This window comes from Gopherus flavomarginatus, chromosome 2, assembly GCF_025201925.1.
Source record: "Gopherus flavomarginatus isolate rGopFla2 chromosome 2, rGopFla2.mat.asm, whole genome shotgun sequence".
In the NCBI taxonomy this organism is placed as follows: domain Eukaryota; kingdom Metazoa; phylum Chordata; order Testudines; family Testudinidae; genus Gopherus; species Gopherus flavomarginatus.
The window spans coordinates 80627990-80646696 of record NC_066618.1 but is presented as its reverse complement, the minus strand read 5'-3'; the positions used below and the strand labels follow the sequence as shown (position 1 = coordinate 80646696).

General features: G+C 41.4%; 1 protein-coding gene across 1 annotated transcript in view; it reads right to left on the bottom strand.

The window, feature by feature from the left end:
• Positions 1 to 1033: 1033 nt before the first annotated feature.
• LOC127044622 (collagen alpha-6(VI) chain-like) overlaps positions 1034 to 18707 on the bottom strand; it is a 125948-nt gene continuing 108274 nt past the window's right edge. Inside the window, exons 37-41 of the mRNA XM_050939713.1 lie at positions 14070 to 14160; positions 12743 to 13414; positions 4391 to 4484; positions 3895 to 4157; positions 1034 to 1767 (exon numbers count right to left, since the gene is read on the bottom strand). Of these exons, the coding sequence (XP_050795670.1) occupies positions 1595 to 1767; positions 3895 to 4157; positions 4391 to 4484; positions 12743 to 13414; positions 14070 to 14160 (1293 nt within the window). The 3' untranslated portion in view covers positions 1034 to 1594. The remainder of the gene's footprint in view (positions 1768 to 3894; positions 4158 to 4390; positions 4485 to 12742; positions 13415 to 14069; positions 14161 to 18707) is intronic.

Genomic DNA, 18707 nt, shown 5'->3' with positions numbered 1-18707 from the left:
TCCACTTTGTGTAAGTAATTAAATATCCATTGGGTTGGAAAAAAAAAAGTGTGACTGACTCTATAGCCCAATGGCTAAGGTGCTCACCTGAGATGTCAGAGACTCAAATCCCTGTTCCAGTGACCATTTATTTAATTATTTATACAACATGGCACCACTGGAGCAGGAGGGATTGGAAGAGCCCCACCCCAGAATTTTCTGTAGCCCAGTGGTTAGGGCACGCTCCTGCCAGGTGGGAGATACGGATTCCAATCCCTGCACCAAATCAGGCGAAGGATAGATTTGAACCTGGGGTTCCCACGTCCTGGGGGAGTGCTCTACCCACTGCATTAAAGGTCGTAAGGGAACCATGTCTTCCTCTGATATTTTGTGCATGGCCTGATCTGTTAGGTGTCCTCTGAGAACACCTACCTGATTAGGCCCCACAGATAAACTAGATGGGGAATACCTAGTCTGAGCATCCTGCTGGGCCTTAGGTATGAGCTGGGTGTCCAGATGTCTGGACAGTGGCACTGTGTGCATGCTGAATGGCAAAATTTTAGGTGCCTAAGGACTTTGTCACCTGTCCTTGAAGGTGTCTAGGGTTTTGACTACCTAAATTTTGGATTTAGGAGGCTAAAATGGCAGTTAGGCAAATAAATCCCTTTGTGTAGCTAGCCTTGTAGCTGCAAAGCCACATCGTTCCACTGAGCAATAAAATTCAGTGCCAGGTACCATCATGAACAGGCTTTAAAAGTCATAGCATGTGCACTTAAAAACAAAAACTCTAGCTGTAATTCTTTGTACTTTAAAGAAAAAGACATGGCTTTCACAGCAGTACAAAAACACTAAAGACCTAACTCTTCTGTACTTGTCCAACACAATCATTGGCATTTCATCTGTGTATTGATCCCTCAGTGAAATGAATTTGAGCTATGCTGATTTATATACGCTGAGAAGCCAATCAACAAGGCTGTCAAAATCAATTTTAAAAAACACAGTGGCGCACACCTTAATATTTTAGGCAGAATGAATTTATTCATACTGGGTTCTTTTAAAAAAGGCTAAGAATGAGGCTACATTAGAGACAGACCAGAGGCACCTGTCATAGGTCTACATCTTTTGAGAGCTAAAATGTTGTTTTGGTCCATTCTTTAAGTACGAAATTCATACCAGTGAACCAAAACACTTTGACATGAACATCTCACCTTCAATATTATTTTATAAAAATGTCTGAGGTATTGATTTATTTTCTTCAGTACATTTAAAAAGTGCACATTTTGATGATATGGAGCAATATCAAGTGTTAGCATTTATTTAAAAGGGTAAGGTAAAAATTATGTACTGTTGGCTAAGAAAATAACATTTCCTAGATCAGTTCTTCCTAAATCAGGCCAACTGACCAATTTTTGTAACTCTATTTTCATTATTCATTTAGCAGGTAAGAAACAAGTAAAAATGCCCTCTTGTCACATGGATTTTAATAAGGATGTATTTGTTATACCTGAAATTTAGAAGCAGTATTGTTAACTTAAAGCTTTTTTCTTTTAATCTCTTTTTCCCCATTGTCCTTACAGCATAGTTGAAGAAGTGAAACGGTTTGACTGTCTCCACTCTAGGAAGATACTATGCACAAGGCTTCACATTCCTCTTGAGTTTCAAATCTGTTTTTGTTGCCTCCACAGCCACCATACCAGAATGGAGTGCAGACTTTCTGCTCTTTGTCATAATACCACTTCAGAGCGTAATCTTGACACTCTCCTCCATCATGATCCACTGCACAAGCATCTAAAAAAGGCAAATAAAGGTTACGATTAAAGTTTGTGAGGGAGAGAACCAAAATCATCAGAGCTGGTACTTCAGAGGCAAAGAATATTCTATTCAAGTTGGCAGACAAAAGAATTAGTTAAGCTTTCTCGGGTCTTACTAGAGAACATGTCGTCTCTCTCTAGAACATGGTTGGTTGGAGGGGACATGATTCTACTCTCACTTCAACTAGTGAGGTTTTGAAATGAGCGGAGCTAGGAAAACAGAAGTGAAGGGAGAAAAGTAAGGCCATATGGTTTCAGTGTCTAAGCTGGTGTATAAAACAGTTATACCTGGTCTATAGTGATCAGGCAAACCATGTTAGCGTGAACTGTCTTAACTATGTAAAAACTTTTATTTTATTCCTATTGTAGATGTGTTCATCAAGAGGTGTTACCAACACATCTTCCTTCCAGAAAACGACACTAAAGGCCGTGCTTAACAGGAGAAATCCATGAAAGTCGCTGATCCAAGTTCAGTGGTGATAAGTTAGATTGGGTATATGCTGTTCAGAAAACAGGGCTGGCTCTAGCCATTTCGCCGCCCCAAGCACGGCGGCACGCTGCGGGGGGCGCTCTGCCACTCGGCGGTCCTGCGGCTCCGGTGGATCTCCTGCAGATGTGGCTGCAGAGGGTCTGCCGGTCCCGCGGCTCCGGTGGACCTCCCACAGGCGTGCCTGCGGGAGGTCCACCGGAGCCGCGGGACCGGCGGACCCTCCGCAGGGATGCCTGCGGGAGGTCCACCAGAGCCGCCTGCCGCCTCCCAGCAACCAGCAGAGCGTCCCCCATGGCATGCCACCCCAAGCACGTGCTTGGCGTGCTGGGGCCTGGAGCCGTCCCTGTCAGAAAATAGGTATAAGTAGTGTAACCTGCAGCAATTTGGTGTGCAGCAGGCTAGATTTTGATCACATTTACACCAGTGTAAATTCAGACTCACTCAGCTGAAGTCAAAGGAGTGACTCCAAATTTTCACAAGTGTATGGAATCAGAATCTGGCACAGAAGGAAAGCCAGGTATCAGGAAAGCAAACAGGAGGATGTAAAATAGTGTGGGACAATAACTTTATTTCATACTGTCCATCCTACCCTTCTTCCTCATCAGCATGGATATGCTGAATTGCAAATCAGTGCTAGGTACAGCTCCTTATAGCAGGGAATTCCAAACTGTGATAAGTGTATGCAGTGAATTGATGGAACTTTATTTTTTAAGTAGGTGGAAAGTGAACCAATGACGTTTAGGAACTGCTAGATTATACAAGTCTTTTGAGAAGTTGATATCACTATCAATGAATTAACTAGAGAACCATAAACTGCAGCTTGTAAATTAGGCTGTATTTGCATTGCAGCAGTCGATCAACACACAAACACTCCTGACACCCATCCATCTGCCCTTTGTCAACAGGAATTCTGTTGGGTTGTAGATTTTCAAACAGGTGAGGGGGAGACACTAACGTAAACGTGGGTAACTCTTATGGAATTTTTGTGACAATATCTAGTAACCAGATCTTTAACTTTTAGCCTATTGCATCTCAAAGAAAATCTGCAATGAAATACAGACAGCTAGGTGGAAAGTGAAAGGTTATCACTGGCAGGGTATGATGAGCCTCTGTTTGGATGGGGACATACCTGATGGATGACTTGCCCCTTGTGCAAGAATGGGCGATAGTGGAATCACAGATGTACTGTCCCCCCGGCTAAGGCCTGTCGTCCCAGGAAAGGTGAGCATTCAGAAGCAGCAGCCCTGTTAGCTCACTAATAATAGAGTGATTTGCTGAGAGTGTCAATATCCTAGCCGGCTTTGAGGATTCAGTTTAATCTGGACTGACAAGAATTAGCTGCTAGTTAATTTTGTTTAACTAGAACTGCAGCTTTATTTCTCTAATAAAACGTTCTAGATCCAAGTTAGAGACTAAATGACAGCACCAGCTCTGCCCTCTGTTACACACATGGAAATTGCATAAAGCAAATTAGCTGTATTTCATTAGTGTGGCCAACAAAAAGCTTAAGAAGCCAGGGAAATGACTAAATACTATGAGTCTGAGCCAAAGCCCATTGCAAGCAGTCTTTCCACTGACTTCAAAGGGCTTTGCCTCAGGACCTAGAAACTATACCATAGTAAGTATATGCAGCTCCAGTTTCTACTGTCTCTTCTAAGTTTTCTTCATTCTTCTCTGGGGCTTCTCCGTATTCCTCTAGCTTGGCCTCTTCGGCAGTGTCCTCTGTGAAATACTCCTCCTCAAAATCATATTTTTCTTCTTCTCTGACATCTACAGGTTCCTGAGTGGCTTCTGTAATTTCTTCTATGACTCTGCTTTCCATTAGCTCTTCCAAAGTCCCACCACTGTCAGTTCCATCAAATTCAGGGAAAGGCATCCTGCAGGGGAAATACCCCACTTTAGCAATAGTTTGTATGTGAAGAAGATGCAAAAGGGTCATTCACTCAAGTTATGCTAATGGAGAACTTAGGGCCTTACCCTGTTTCCATGAAATCTAATGGGAATTTTGCCATTGCCTTCAAGGGGACAGGTTCTTTATTAGGAGAATAGGCTATACATATGCAATTGTATTCCCCACACCACTGCAACAATTCAGAAGGAGTTACCCTACCTCTCCAGAACAGCTACTTGCTGTTGTGCATCTCCTTGATTTAAGGTTTCACACTCTTCTTGCAGTTCTGGAGAAGGATAACTATTCATTCCCCCTGTAGAAAGAGCACAGGTAGCAAAGTCTGAAAAAAATGCATGAAATTATTCTTATGAATTCAAGTAAGCATCTTCCAATAAATAAGCATAGCACAATTAGAGAGCCTGCAACCAAGAAACAGGACAAAGAGGAAATAAGTCCACAGAAAATAGCACTGGATATCATCCATACAGCCTGTCAAATAACAGAGGCTTAGGAGATTCCAGATTCACCTTGTGTAGATGCATCTGATTCTCTAATATACTGAATATCTTTTTATAGAAGCTGGAGCTTCTATTAAATGTATTCCTGGTGTGGCTTGACATCAATGACAGCTTCAAAATTATATTTGGTGCTTCTATATTGCTTATCTCAAAATGCTTATGAATATTAATAAATTATTCCTCATATCTGTGAAAATCTGGAAGTATTATCCCCACTTCACAGAGGTGGGAAAAAAATGAGATAAAGAGTAAGTGATTTTCCAATGGTCACAGAGGAAGTCTGTAGTAAAACCAGGAATAGAACTTAGTTCTTCCTTGACTGCACACCTGATCATCTTCTTTAGGGAAGACAATGGGATTGCATGTGTAAAAATGTACCTCAGAATTGGACCCACGACATCATTAGACTGTAATGTTTTGTATTATAGGTATTTCTATGGTACTCATCACACAGAATGGAGTTTACCTTCTTTCGTATACTAAGTGTAGCGCCCCCTCTCCACCTGGTTGCCTTCTTTAATGCCAGTCTGCTTATAGGTTTTGATGGACAGGTCTGGGTTCTTTTTGATCCTGCCACCCACCCACTCAGCAGAGTGTATCTTCATTATTTTTCCCTATGAATTTATTTGGTGGTGCCTCCATCCCCATCGCTTTTTCCTGGCAGGGTCACCAGGGCAGCTTGGGAGGAAAATTCTAACCACAGTGTAATCCCCACTTACTTGCCAGATAGTGGAAGACTTCTGAGAAACAACACAATAATTATATTAAATAAGAGACAAATATAACAACAGGGTAAAACACTATTGTTAGGTTCACCAGTGCCCACGCTGCTAATACCTAAGACTTTCCCCAGTCATGTGACTTGATGTAGTAAGTGTAAGATTAGTGTCCCATTGATAAATGTATTTTGGTGGGGCCCTTGATGACCTATGACCACAAAATTCTTCTCTGCAGTGGTTTAGCAGTGTGGCTGACTGGGTTCAGGATAGTCCAAAGGACTCTCAAAGGGGAGTAGTTGTTAAATCCCTCCACAGGTTTAATATGCAGTAAGTTATAAAATCCCCAAACCCTTACTCCCTGGCTTGAGGACACAGTTCAGGGAGTAGGGAGTCCCCAAAACAAATTCTCTGACTGACTAACTAAAAGATGGTGCACTCACACACTCCACAAATGATCTTCAGGTTCAGAGATGACTCTGGACTCCTCAGTCACTGCAGGGGGGCTGATCTCTCCTGGCAGGGATACTCTTCAGGCAAGAATCAGGCTGCTTTGGTCCCAGGATTTCCCCTCGCCACAAAGGGGTGCAAGGCTCAAGGTGCAGATTACACAACCATACTAAAATCCAAACTGTGGTCTCCTAGCCCAGCATCCAGACACACGCACAGCAGGCAACAGCTCTGAACTAGCGGACAGAGCAGAGTTGACCATGTGATGACTTGTCTCAACTAGGGAGCTGGAGGGCTAACTTAGCCTGACTGGGGGAGTTTCCCAGTAAAACTCTACAAGCTGGGAAACATCAGTGGAGAAGGAAAAGCCCAGCTGAGGGATCTTGCTTTCAGGTCCCTAGAGGCCAGTTCTCAGGGGGAACCCGGCAAGCAGGCCTGGGACTTACTAGCTCCCCACACAGCCAGTCCTGCCCTTGCCCTGGCTGGCTCCAGACTGACTCAAAAATGGCTTCTTTCCTTTCCTGAACTCCCTGGGAGCAGGAGCGGCACCACAGTTTTTGCCACCCTAGGTGGCAGTGCTCCTTCTCTGAGCATTCGGCGGCGAGGGTCCTTCCACTCCGCGTCTTCAGGGTACTTCAGCAGCGAGTCCCGGAGCGCGTGAAGGACCTGCTGCCAAATTTCCTGCTAAAAACCTAGAGCGGAAGGACCCCCCACCACTGAATTTCTGCCAAGGGCGGCAAAGTGCTGCCCCCCAAATTCTGCTGCCCTAGGTGACCGCCTAAGGTCTCCTAGTGGAAGCATCGGCACTGCTGGGAGGGGCTTCTCACTCCCTGTTGGTTACCGGGCAGACTCTGAGTTTGCCTTGGCTTCCCCTCCCTATCAGGGACAGTGTTCCTTTCCCTGAGCTGCCAGCAGGCAGAGCCCCAGGAATCTAGGTAATCTTCTTTGGGGTTACATAAGTATAGTAAGATAAACCCTTGTATCTGAGGCCTGAACTAAAGTAATGGTCAAGACTTTCCTAACGTAAAGCAAAGTTAAGCTGTGAGCCAGAGGCAGGCCCTGCTCACAGAAGTTGGCAAGAAGAAGGCTGCTAATTGCACATATACACATCTAAAAGGTATCATGAACTAATAGGATGAACATGTGCCAGGATGACACCAGAACATTCTGGTACAAACGCATTCCACAGAGATAATGAGGAACAGGCTGACCCATCCTAAAGACAGGATCAAAAGGATAATATGATGGATAGAGTTGTTTGTTTGAACCAACATGTACAAGGAGAGAGGCTGCACCACAACATACAGAGGGGTTGTACCTCGATGCGTTAGGAGTGATGTGTAACTCATTTTACCTGGGTATAAGAATGCATCCCTGAATCTATGTATTTGTCTGGCCTAGGGGGCAGTGGAGAGTCCCGCCACTAACTGAGCTGTATCCATTGTCAGGGCACACATATTCGTAGTATGTCCTGTAGAGTCCGCAGGAAACTATTACTGCGTTTCATTTGACAAACCTGGCTGAGTGCCTTCATACCTTATGAGAGTCTGTGGCCACTGGGGGTTCTCTCAGTTCTGCTGTGTTGGCGACAGCACACAGAGGGAACACATGCGCACAGCCAATTGTTATCAACATTGAACAGAACAGAGCACCACACCAGTGACATCTGACGACATTGGTGACCCTGATCGTGATCTGGTGAGTAGGCGAGCTGTCCGCAGTGAGAATCGTGATCTAACCACGAGCTAGGGAGCCCCCTTAATCCCTCCCTGCAAATTCCCACAGTTTAAGAAATATAATGGGGAAGACACATGTAATGTAATTTGTAAGGCTAGGGCGGAGACTGGCCTTACAATGTAAAATATTGCCAGCTATAACCATGGTTGTTAAATGGTTAAAGCAGCACTCCACAAAATTGGTGGGGCAAGTAACAGTAACAAAGAAAGAGATACAAGAATCAAAAGAAGCTACAAAGCCCTGGAATGCTCCCGCCCCCTTGCAGGGAGGCAAGCAGCCCAGAGACAACCAGCACAGAAACAGAATAAAACATTGCAAACAGCTGCAAGGAACCTACACAAAAATACATGTGCCGTCCCCTGTTACAAATATTGGTGGTAAACAGCAGGCTTCAGGTAGCTACCTGAAAAATGGGGACAGAAGAATGTGCCTGAAGAATGGGGACAGAAGTGGGAAAAGGTGACCCTAGTAAAATTAAAAGATGAAACGGGGTCCACTGCAGTGCAAACACTGCTTTATGATAAAAGCCAGGTTCTGGTACAACCTAAACCGGGATCTAGACTTGTGCCTGTTAGAACAGGACAAGTAAATGCGCAGATGGAAAAGGTAGCACACAATACTTTCACTGAATTGGTAAATCGAAGGGAAAAATGGAACAGTTCACTGAGCACATTACAAGAGCTGCAACTCAATCGCAGGGGAGTGAATTAAAAAGGAATTTCAAAGTCAAGAGCTAAAATTGAGTAGGTTAACACCTAAAATTGATGCATTAACATATGGAGTTGCCCAGCAACAGGTAACTGCAGGACAAAAAGGGCATTCCTTCAATCTGTTTGGCATGCAGACAAAAGCAACAGCTACTGGGTGAACAAATTCAGATTTTACAAGGGCAGATAATTACCCCCACTCTCATCTCAGAGCCAGGATGAAAACTCAAGGTGTGGTTTCCCAACTGCGTTCATCCATGGAACCACACTCAGCTAAAAATATAACCTTTCTCAAATATTTTTACAAACCGGTATGTTTTCTTTTATATCCTTTATCAGTTTGCTAAACTTGCTGCTGCTGCTTGTACCTTATGAGTTAATCTCTCTTGGTTCAAGTCTCACTACTTTCCTAGGTAGCTCTTCACCCCCCACCCCACCTCTTTTTCCCTGCCTCTCCTCACTTTGACTCTTTCTCTGTGTTAAAAGTTATAGTTTTTACAGAAACCTCAAAAAGCTAAAGCAACTGAAAACAGAACAAAACAAGAAATACAAAGAAAACAAGGTAAAAACTTTACTTTAAATGAATCCAGTAAATTAAATTATTTTAACCCTTCAGGAATGCAACAGCTGGAAGATATGATTGCCAAGCAACTGAAATGGACACTGCTTCTAATCCGAACCGCTCACTAATATTTGAAACATGGGCTTTTCTTATTTCCATATAGCAGAGTTTTAAAATAAAGTTCAATATAAAGTAATGCAAAATTCATTGGTACCAAATGAATATAATACATTTGGCAAATATCAATATATTTATCATCAGTTTTCGTTAAAAGGCAATCACTTGTTTATTCAAATGTTTAGGCATTTTTATTTTTGTTTGCCTTATTTTGTATAGTTATGAATAGAATTATGGCACCATTTGTTTGTAATTGAAAGTTTGTCCTGTATGTCATGTGTGTTGTTGCATGTTGTGTGTATCATGTGACTTTTCTTATTATTTTTAAGTTGTTGCAACAAAAGGCAATTTTATACTTTTAAAAATATATACATATATGTGTTACTACACTATTTTAAGATCATGGTTGGGGTATAATCATAGTATTATTAACACCAATTTTTGGTGAAAAGTTCAAAAAGGTTTCAGTTACAAATATATGTACATATATTTCTGCCTCAACAAATAATGCAACTACAAACAAAAATAATTATTTTATTAATCACATTTTTGTTTTTAAAGTTTTTTATTTGTTATTCAAAGAAAAAAATGAAGGGGAAACCAACATTAAGGTAAAGATAATATTAACAAAATGTAAACTTCTTGTTTTGGGTTTTCATAATGTTGTTTGCACTTTTAAATATAGTTATAAGAATGTGATAGCAAAAATGTTTAAAAATAACAATTTATGCATAAAGCTAACCAAACAATTTCAACAGGTTTCTGCATTTGGCTCCCAAATACAACAAAGCATCATGGAAGTTTAATACCCTCAAAGTATTTGCATGGACCTGTATTTAAAATTTATTTTGGTTTAATTTTATAGCTGGTTTAATTTTATACACTTTTCTTTTGTTATGTTAATGGGAAGCAGAGGTTAAAGTTTGTGCTTCTAAAGAGTTAACAAGAGTGAAACTGGTATCACAAGCAGTTAATTCTAAAAAGCTTGGTGAAAATTACGTTATTGACTCTTTTACTAACAGAATATTCAGCAGGGGAAAAAAAGCAATACACCTTCTCGCAGAAGATTATGAGCATTTATTTTAGCAGTTAAGCATTACATTTAATATAAAATATTAGTAATGCAGCTCAAATGAAAATGAATGTCTACACAATTGCAAAAGTATAGCTTGTGTTATAAAAGATTCCATCCCCATTACATAGTTTGTTTACAATGTAATAGGGAGGAAGTTAAACTTTAATACAAAATTTGGATTACAGAAAAAAAAAAACTTTACTATGTTAACTAACAAAAGTTGTTGTATCCCATAGACCAAAGACACTAAAAAATATTACACCCTGAAGACATCAGAAAATAATAGTATACAGTGAAGAAACCCCCAAGCAACAAGAAAAGAAAAATGAAGTACTTTATAAATAAGAGACTGGTCAAAAACACCTCTATCTATCATATATGAACAATTAAGCTAACAATCAGCTAAAAAACACTTGCTGGACCAGGATAAACTGTCATTTAATTTCAACTTGGTTACTGTGTAAAAACAACTATATTATTGTTGTACTGTTGTATTATTGCTGTACAACATTTACCTTGTGCATAACCTTGCTAAACTGTTTAACCAACACACAGGTAAAAAACAACAAATGGAGGGCAGCAAACAACATAAAGGCAAGGAGAAACAAATTGTTTTAAAAAAATCATTACACAGTACTAGAAATTAGGTATATAAAATTCCCTGTTAGTACTGGTCAATTTGGGATCAGTAACACTGCATCCTAACTGAGGCACATGTTATTCAAAACAATTTTGTTCAGTGTCTGGGTACCAATACTAAATCATTACACAGCAATATTTGAGAAATTAATTACTGTCCATTCAGTAGGTTTTCTGAAAAACAAAATCCATAAAAATAACTGGATCTATGTCAACTACTGGTGTATCACAGGGCAATGCAATCCATGGAACAGAGAAGCTAACCATTCCTGTTTCCTGTCCAGCAAAGCTTACCAGAGGGTGACAACCAGCAATAAGGGTAACCCATAACATGAATGCACAGTACTGGGTAGAAACTAATTACAAGACATTTATATATAGAGGCCTTGTTTGTAGTGTCATTACTCCAAATTTCTGTTTTATTCTCATATACATAATGCTGTGGAACACACTCTAACAATGTCTATCCCAGTATTTCAAAACACTCAGCCTACTGTCGGGTGACCAGATGTCCTGATTTTATAGGGACAATCCTGAGCTGAGGGTCTTTTTCTTAAATAGGCTCCTATTACCCCCCCACCCCATCCCAATTTTTCACATTTGCTGTCTGGTCACCCTAGCCTACTACTACTGACGATACAGGTGATAACTGCAATTACCCTACTAGGAGTGTGTTTCTATCTGTGTCACCAAAGTAAAAAGGCCAGAGTATAACACCAGACTGGAAAAATATGGTTATGCTTGGATATAAGGTGGTGTCATATATACACATACATTCTATACATATATACCCATATACGCTACAAATATATATGTCATATCCATATTATGCATATATCTTAATTATTCAGAAGTGCCTCTAAGGCTCAATCATAATACTACATTCCTCAGTCATGGTCCCGGGCCTAACATTCCCATGCCCACATAAGGGACTAAAAAATAATTGGATAATAAACCAGTCCATCAGTTGTACAAGGGAATGTGCAGACTAAAGACAGGTGGGGCGTGAGTATATGGATGGTAAAATAAGGTGACCACATAACAGTGTTTAGCCCACTGGGTTATCTTTAGTCCATGCATTATGCTTTTCCTGGATGATGGGTAAACATCCTCCCCATAAAAAGACAAAAAGTGGGGGAATGTAGTAAGATGAGGCTCTGAAACATAAACCCTTGTATCAGAGGCTTGAGGCCTGAACTGAAGTAACGGTCAAGACTTTGCTAAGGTAAAGCAAAGGGTTAAGCTGTGAGCCAGAGGCAGGCCCTGCTCACAGAAGCTGGCAAGAAGAAGACTGCTAATTGCACATATACACATATCTAAAAGGTATCAAGTACTAGTAGGATGAACATGTGCCAAGATGGCACCAGAACATTCTAGTATGGGCACATTCCACACAGATAATGAGGAACAGGCTGACCCATCCTAAAGACAGGGTCAAAAGGATAATATGATGGATAGAGTTGTTTGTTCGAACCAATGTGCACAAGGAGAGAGGCAGCACCCCAACACACACAGAAGAGTTGTACCTTGATGCGTCAGAAGTGATGTGTAACTCGTTTTACCTGGGTATAAGAATGCATCCCTGAGTCAATGTATTTGTCTGGCCTAGGGGGCAGTGGAGGTCCCACCACTGACTGAGCCAGTCCATTGTCAGGGCTCTCATATTCGTAGTATGTCCTGTAGAATCCGTAGGAAACTATTACTGTGCTTCATTTGACAATAAACCTGGCCGGGTGCCTTCATACCTTATCAGAGTCTGTGGTCATTGGGGGTTCTCTTGGGGTCTGCTGTGTCAGCTATCTGCGCAGAGCCAGGACAGCACACAAAAGGAACACACACATACACAGCCAACTGTTATCAACAGTGAATAGAGCAGAGCACCACATAGGTGATGTCTGATGACACTCAGCATGACACTATAAAAACTCAAAAAATTCTTTTACTAGAAATTCTTGCACTTCTCATGACTGATGGTGAATGTGCATGATTGATGGTGAAGCATTTCTCATTGCTTCAGTAACAGAAGTAAATTGGATTGTGTGCTACTTACGTTTTAGGAGGTTTAGGAAGACACGACTAAACTTTTGAGCATACTTCATTTCAAGTTTCAGAACCCTTCCCAGCTGCACTAGATGCTGTTCTGCTGGGAAGCTCGAAAGCTCTGTCAGCTCGCTGCTGGTAATATCGTTTCCAAGTGCTAGGGTGAACATGATGAATCCTTGGCACTTGGCTTGCAGTGAGACCTCTCTGAGTTTCTGTCTGTCCCATGAACTCGTTTTACTTCCAAGTATTGTAAATATGACCTTGTGTTGTCTCGGATTGGGGGCTTTGAAAAATATATTGTCAATTGTCCATTGCAGAGCATGACCAATAGCAGATGGCCCTTCCAGCTGGTGAACAGACTCTTGGATATGTCTCTTCATCAAATTTTTTCCACTGTACGTGATCAGATCAAACTCTTTGTTCACTGGGCTTGTGTTTCTGTTGGAGATAAAGCTTCGAGGAGCCTGCTGCACCAGTGCCACCCTCGCCCCTTCATCCGATCCCCTCGGCTGTGAGGTGATAACAAAGTGATCAAGCATGGTACTCACAAAGTCTTTGGCTCTCTCAAACTCATCACTGTCAATGTTGTCAGAGCTGTCCATGACATAAGTGATGTCCATGTTCACCAGGGCTGGTGGGGGAACTGTCACTTCACAGTTTGTATCTGGTTTGCATTTATCTAGGCAGGAAACATTGAACTGTAAGCTATTTTACAGTGTAACAAGAGCAATCACTTTAAAACTGAAGTGAGACTATTTTTTTTTCATTTAAAAAGTTTGTCCTAAAAATTATTTTTGAAAGCTCTTATAAATTGGTCTGATAAACTACATTGACTGACTCCTTCTAAATTATGTTCTCAAATCTCCTGGGACATAACACAGCAGTGGTAACAGAAAATGGCCAACATGTGTTGAAGAGTTCATCTGTTTTTTTCTTTCTTTGAAACGTAAACAAAATAAACGATACTGGAACAAACTCAATTTTTTATCTGACTGTTGGCTGTCATTCCTAAATATATCTGTCCATCAACTCCCTCTTCCTTCTCACTGTTGGAAATGTGGAAGTTACAGTAAATGAGCCTCCTTTCCCAGAAGCATAACTCTATTTTGAGTAACTTCCACTAGAAGGAAAATGCCAAATTTCATCATTTCTTTCACCACGCAGAGGACAACTAAAAAGCATTTTTCTTTTTATCTCTAATTCTTACTATCTATCTTGGCTAGAAAATTATTGCACTAATGTCCTGAGGATTTGTTGCTGTGAACATCAGCACATGGATACAAAAACAGGCACAACTAGCACTGATTTTTGTTCAGTGAAATGAGCAGCCTTACCATAGCAGAGTGTGCAATACGTGATGCTTTCCAAGCGCTCATCCTGCTGCCTTTCCCAAATAAGGAGTTGAAATCTTCTAGTGTCATCCATCTGTTTTAAAGCAAACATGGAAGTAGCTTAACCAAGAAGAACTGCACTCAAAGGATAGACTGCTTTTCTGAACTAAGGGTATTTCTCTTCTGAAACAAACTCCATCCATAACTCAGCAGGTTAATGGTTATAACACTGAACAGGCCCAAGCGAGAAATTGCATAACTTCTTGGGTGCTGTGCCAGTTGCCCATAAGCCCCAGTTGCTGTCCATAAGTAGGACAATTAACTTCTGGAGGAGACAATGCAATCAGAATGGAAGGAAAAGTTAGCAAAAATATGACAAAAATCAACCCCCACTCTGATAAAGTACGTCTGAAATAAAACTTTATATAAATACTGTATCCAAATAGGAAGGTCTTGTAGGTAAAGTGTTGTACTAAGAATCAAGATCAGCTTTCAGTTCTGGCTCAGCCACAGTCTTTCTATGTGGCTTTAGGCAAGTTGCTAAACCTCTCTGTGCTAAGTTCCTGTCTGCAAAATGGAGATAATAGTGCTTCCTTTCTCCAACATTTTGTCTGCCTTGTCTAGATCTTTAGAGCAAGTATTGACTTCTCACTCTGCATTTGCACAGCACTAGGCAAAACGGGCTTCAGATCCTGGTTGGGACTGTTAGGTGCTACTGCAAACAAATAACAAAGTTAAATACCACAGAACCTGATACCATGCTAACATGTAGAGAACTAGAAGAATTCTTCCATTGTCTCTGCCTCAAAGAATTCTTTCACAACAGTGACACCACTCACAAGTGCCATGTCCTCACCAATAATTTAAGAAAAAAGAATCTTCTGACTGGATAGCTCAGAGTGCAGAAACTCCCACTCTTGATCATTATAGTGATTGCTTCAGGAAAAAAATTGACTACAAAATCTTTGACAAATATCACATCCACCATAATCTCTCCACTCACAAAAAGAACAGCCCAAAATCTAAGCACTGGACACTGACCAAACTGTCAAACAAAGAGTGCGCCACTGTAGTCAGTTGACCTCATGCTTGAGGATAACTGTCCTACACCACCTACTATAAAGAACTCAGAAGACCCCACGCCACAATTTACTCAGAAATTTAAGGATACGATCAAATCCTTCCTCACACAACTCCAAGAGAAACTCCACAATCTCACCCACCCACTCATCCAAGCAACCTTCTATATGTTTTCAAGATACACAAACAAGGGAACCCAGGAAAACCCATCACATCTGGCCACAGCACCTTTAGTGAAGGAATATCGGGACTCAGAAAACCCATCCTCAAATCACTCATCCCACAAAGGGCCAGCTTTGTCCAGGACACAACTGACTTCCTCCACAAAGTCTGCAATATTAACAGCCACCCTCAGAACACCAGCCTCACCACTATGGATGTCACTTCCCTATACACCAACATCCCTCACAATGATGGCATAGCTGCCTACCACAAATATTTACAAGACAATGGACAATCCTCAGATAACTACCCCAAACACATTATCAAACTCATCCATTTCATCCTCATTCATAACAATTTTGCATTCAACAAACATTTTGTTCAAACCATGGGAACAGCCATGGGTACTAGGACAGCTCCCCAATAGGCCAATCTCTGCATGGGCCACCTTTGAAGAAGAATTGCTGGATCAATGCACCATGAAACCAATAATACATCAATGATATTTTTCATCCTCTGGACAGACAGCTTAAACTCCCTAATAGCTTTTCACCAAAACTTCAAACAACCACCACTCATCCATTAAACTCTCTCTGAAACACTTCCACACTAGCATCGACTTCCTGGACACCACAATCAGTTTCAACAATAGAACCCTACAGACAACCATGTAGAAGAAACCCCCGGATCACAACACCGAGAAATTGGTTATCTACAGTCAGGCACTCAGATACCACAGAATATGCTCCAAGGAGAAAGTCCAGGATATATAGTTTAATATACTTAAAATTGCCTTTGCCAAACAAGGACACTGCACCAGAGAAGTAGATTGCACCATGGAACCTGCCGCCCAAATGCCCCCAGGAGAACCTGCTTCAATACAGAAATAAAACGTGCTCTGACTGCACTCCTATAGCTGTCACCTAACCACCCCACACTGGAACTCATACAGGATATCAAACTACCGCCCATACTCAATGGGGACCCCATCCTTAAAACAATCTTTCCTGAACCTCCCAATCCTGACCTTCAAACAAACAACGTCCCTGCCAACATCACAAGCTTATCATCAGGAGCAAGCTTTCCACAGACCAGGACACACCAATTCAAAGTGCCACCAGACCCTGCCAGAACAACAGATGCCAAACCTGCAGACATATCTCCACTGCTACATTGAGCAACACCCCCCACAACACACCTTTCAAGATCCATGGATCCTACGCATGCCTATCACAACATGTGGTGTGCCTCATCCAGCACACTAAATGCCCCAATAACAAAAATGCAGGTGAAACAGATCCTCACTATGTTCTCAAATGAACTCACACAGGAAAATGATAGAAAAAACAACCTATTACCTATGGGTGAACTCATTACAGAAAGTGATCATTCTATATCTGACCTATCTGTCCTCATCCTCCAAGAAACCTGCACAGCACTTTCAAAAGATGAGCCTGAGTGCTTAAATTCATAAATTGCTAGACACTAAAAATCTGGACATAAGAATGGCCATATTGGGTCAGACCAATGTCCATCTAGTCCAGTATCCTGTCTTCCAATGCTGGCCAATGTCAGGTGCTTCTGAGGGACAAGCAATCATCGAGTGATCCATCCTTTGTTGTCCACTCCTAGCTTCTGACAATCAGAGGCTAGGGATACTCAGAACATATGGTTGCATCCCTGATCATCTTGCATTTTGCCCAATGGCCATTGATGGACCTAACCTCCATTAGTTCTATTTTTAACCCTGTTACAGTTTTGGCCTTCACAACCTCCCTTGACAATGAGTTCCATTGTATTGTGTAAAGAAGTACTTCCTTGTGTGTGTTTTTAAACTTGCCGCATATTAATTTTATTGGGTGATCCCTGGTTCTTGTGTTTATCAGAAGAGTAAATAATACTTTCCATATTCACTTTCTCCACACCAGTCATGATTTTATGTACTTCTATGACATCTCTCTGCATCGTCTCTTTTCCAAGCTGAAAAGTCCCAGTCTTTTTAATGTCTCCTCATATAGAAGCTGTTCCACGCCCCTAATCATTCCCCTGTCTCCCTCGGTAGCTGTTCCAGTTCTAATAGACCTTTTTTGTGATGGGGCAATTTTGTTCCCCAGTCACCCAGTTCCGTGAGATCCCATTGTAACTCCTTGCAGTCAGCTTTGGAGGAGGCAACATGGGCCAGGGAGCTGAGGGTTGTGGGGAGGTGGCGGGAATACAAGAGCAGTCCCCCGACCTTGTGACAATAATGTTTTATTTCATGTTTTCTAGAGGCCCTACTCTAGCACAGTACTTAAACATGCTTAAGTTCAAGCACTTGAGCAGTTGCACTGATTTCAATGGGACTACTCGGATGCTTGTAGTGAGCATATGTTTAAGAGTTTGCTGAACTGGGGCCTCAATGACAGAATATATTTAAATCAGAACTGGAAAGTCACACTATTAAACTTTAATGTTAACAGTAAAAGTGGGCCAGTTGTGAGGCTTCCATCCAAATTCAAGTTTCTAAACTTCAGATCCAAACCCAAGCCATGTCACATGAGTGTTGGGATTCGGAATTCTGAACTGGCCATTCATAAAAATAAACCTGAGCAATGAAGGTGAAATCTGGACCTAGATCTGATCTTCCTCATGTTCTGAGTTGTTTGGATTCTGTGTCCTAGTTTTGGGTCCATCTCTAGTTAAAAGTGAACTGTAAAGAGAAAATGGAATGGCAGGCAAGCTGAGAAATGTGACTTGATCATCCCTGCTAACTGGGCTGGGCACAGGAGATTGAGCACAGAAATCCATTTTAATTTACTTTCCAAAAATTCTTTCAAATCACTATCCTCCTGCCATGAAATCTGTTTTTACAGGTTTGCTAGTGATGCCCCATATTCATCATTCTGTGATACTACAGATACCAGAAGAGCTAGATGTCAGATGAGACCTTATAGCTACCAGGAGGGTTAGCATGAGATTTCTGGTACTTGTGATGCCCAAGAGAGCCAGTGTCTCCTTGTAAACCCAGAAGAGAAAGCAGATTTAAATGGTGAGGGGAAATAATTGTATATAGTTACATTAGATCTTATTCCTGACATAATTATTGGGTGCTGATATTATCACAAGAGCTTTAAAAGATCACATCAAAGGCTTGGTTTACAAATATCTCTGTTCTTCATATCAGTAGTTGATAAGTTTATGGAGGGAATGGTATGATGGGATAGCCTAATTTTGGCAATTAATTGATCTTTGATTATTAGCAGGTAAATATGCCCAAATGGTCTGTGATGGGATGTTAGATGGGGTGGGATCTGAATTACTACGGAGAATTCTTTTCTGGGAGCTGGCTGGTGAGTCTTGTCCACATGCTCAGGGTTTAACTGATCACCATATTTGGGGTCGGGAAGGAATTTTCTTCCA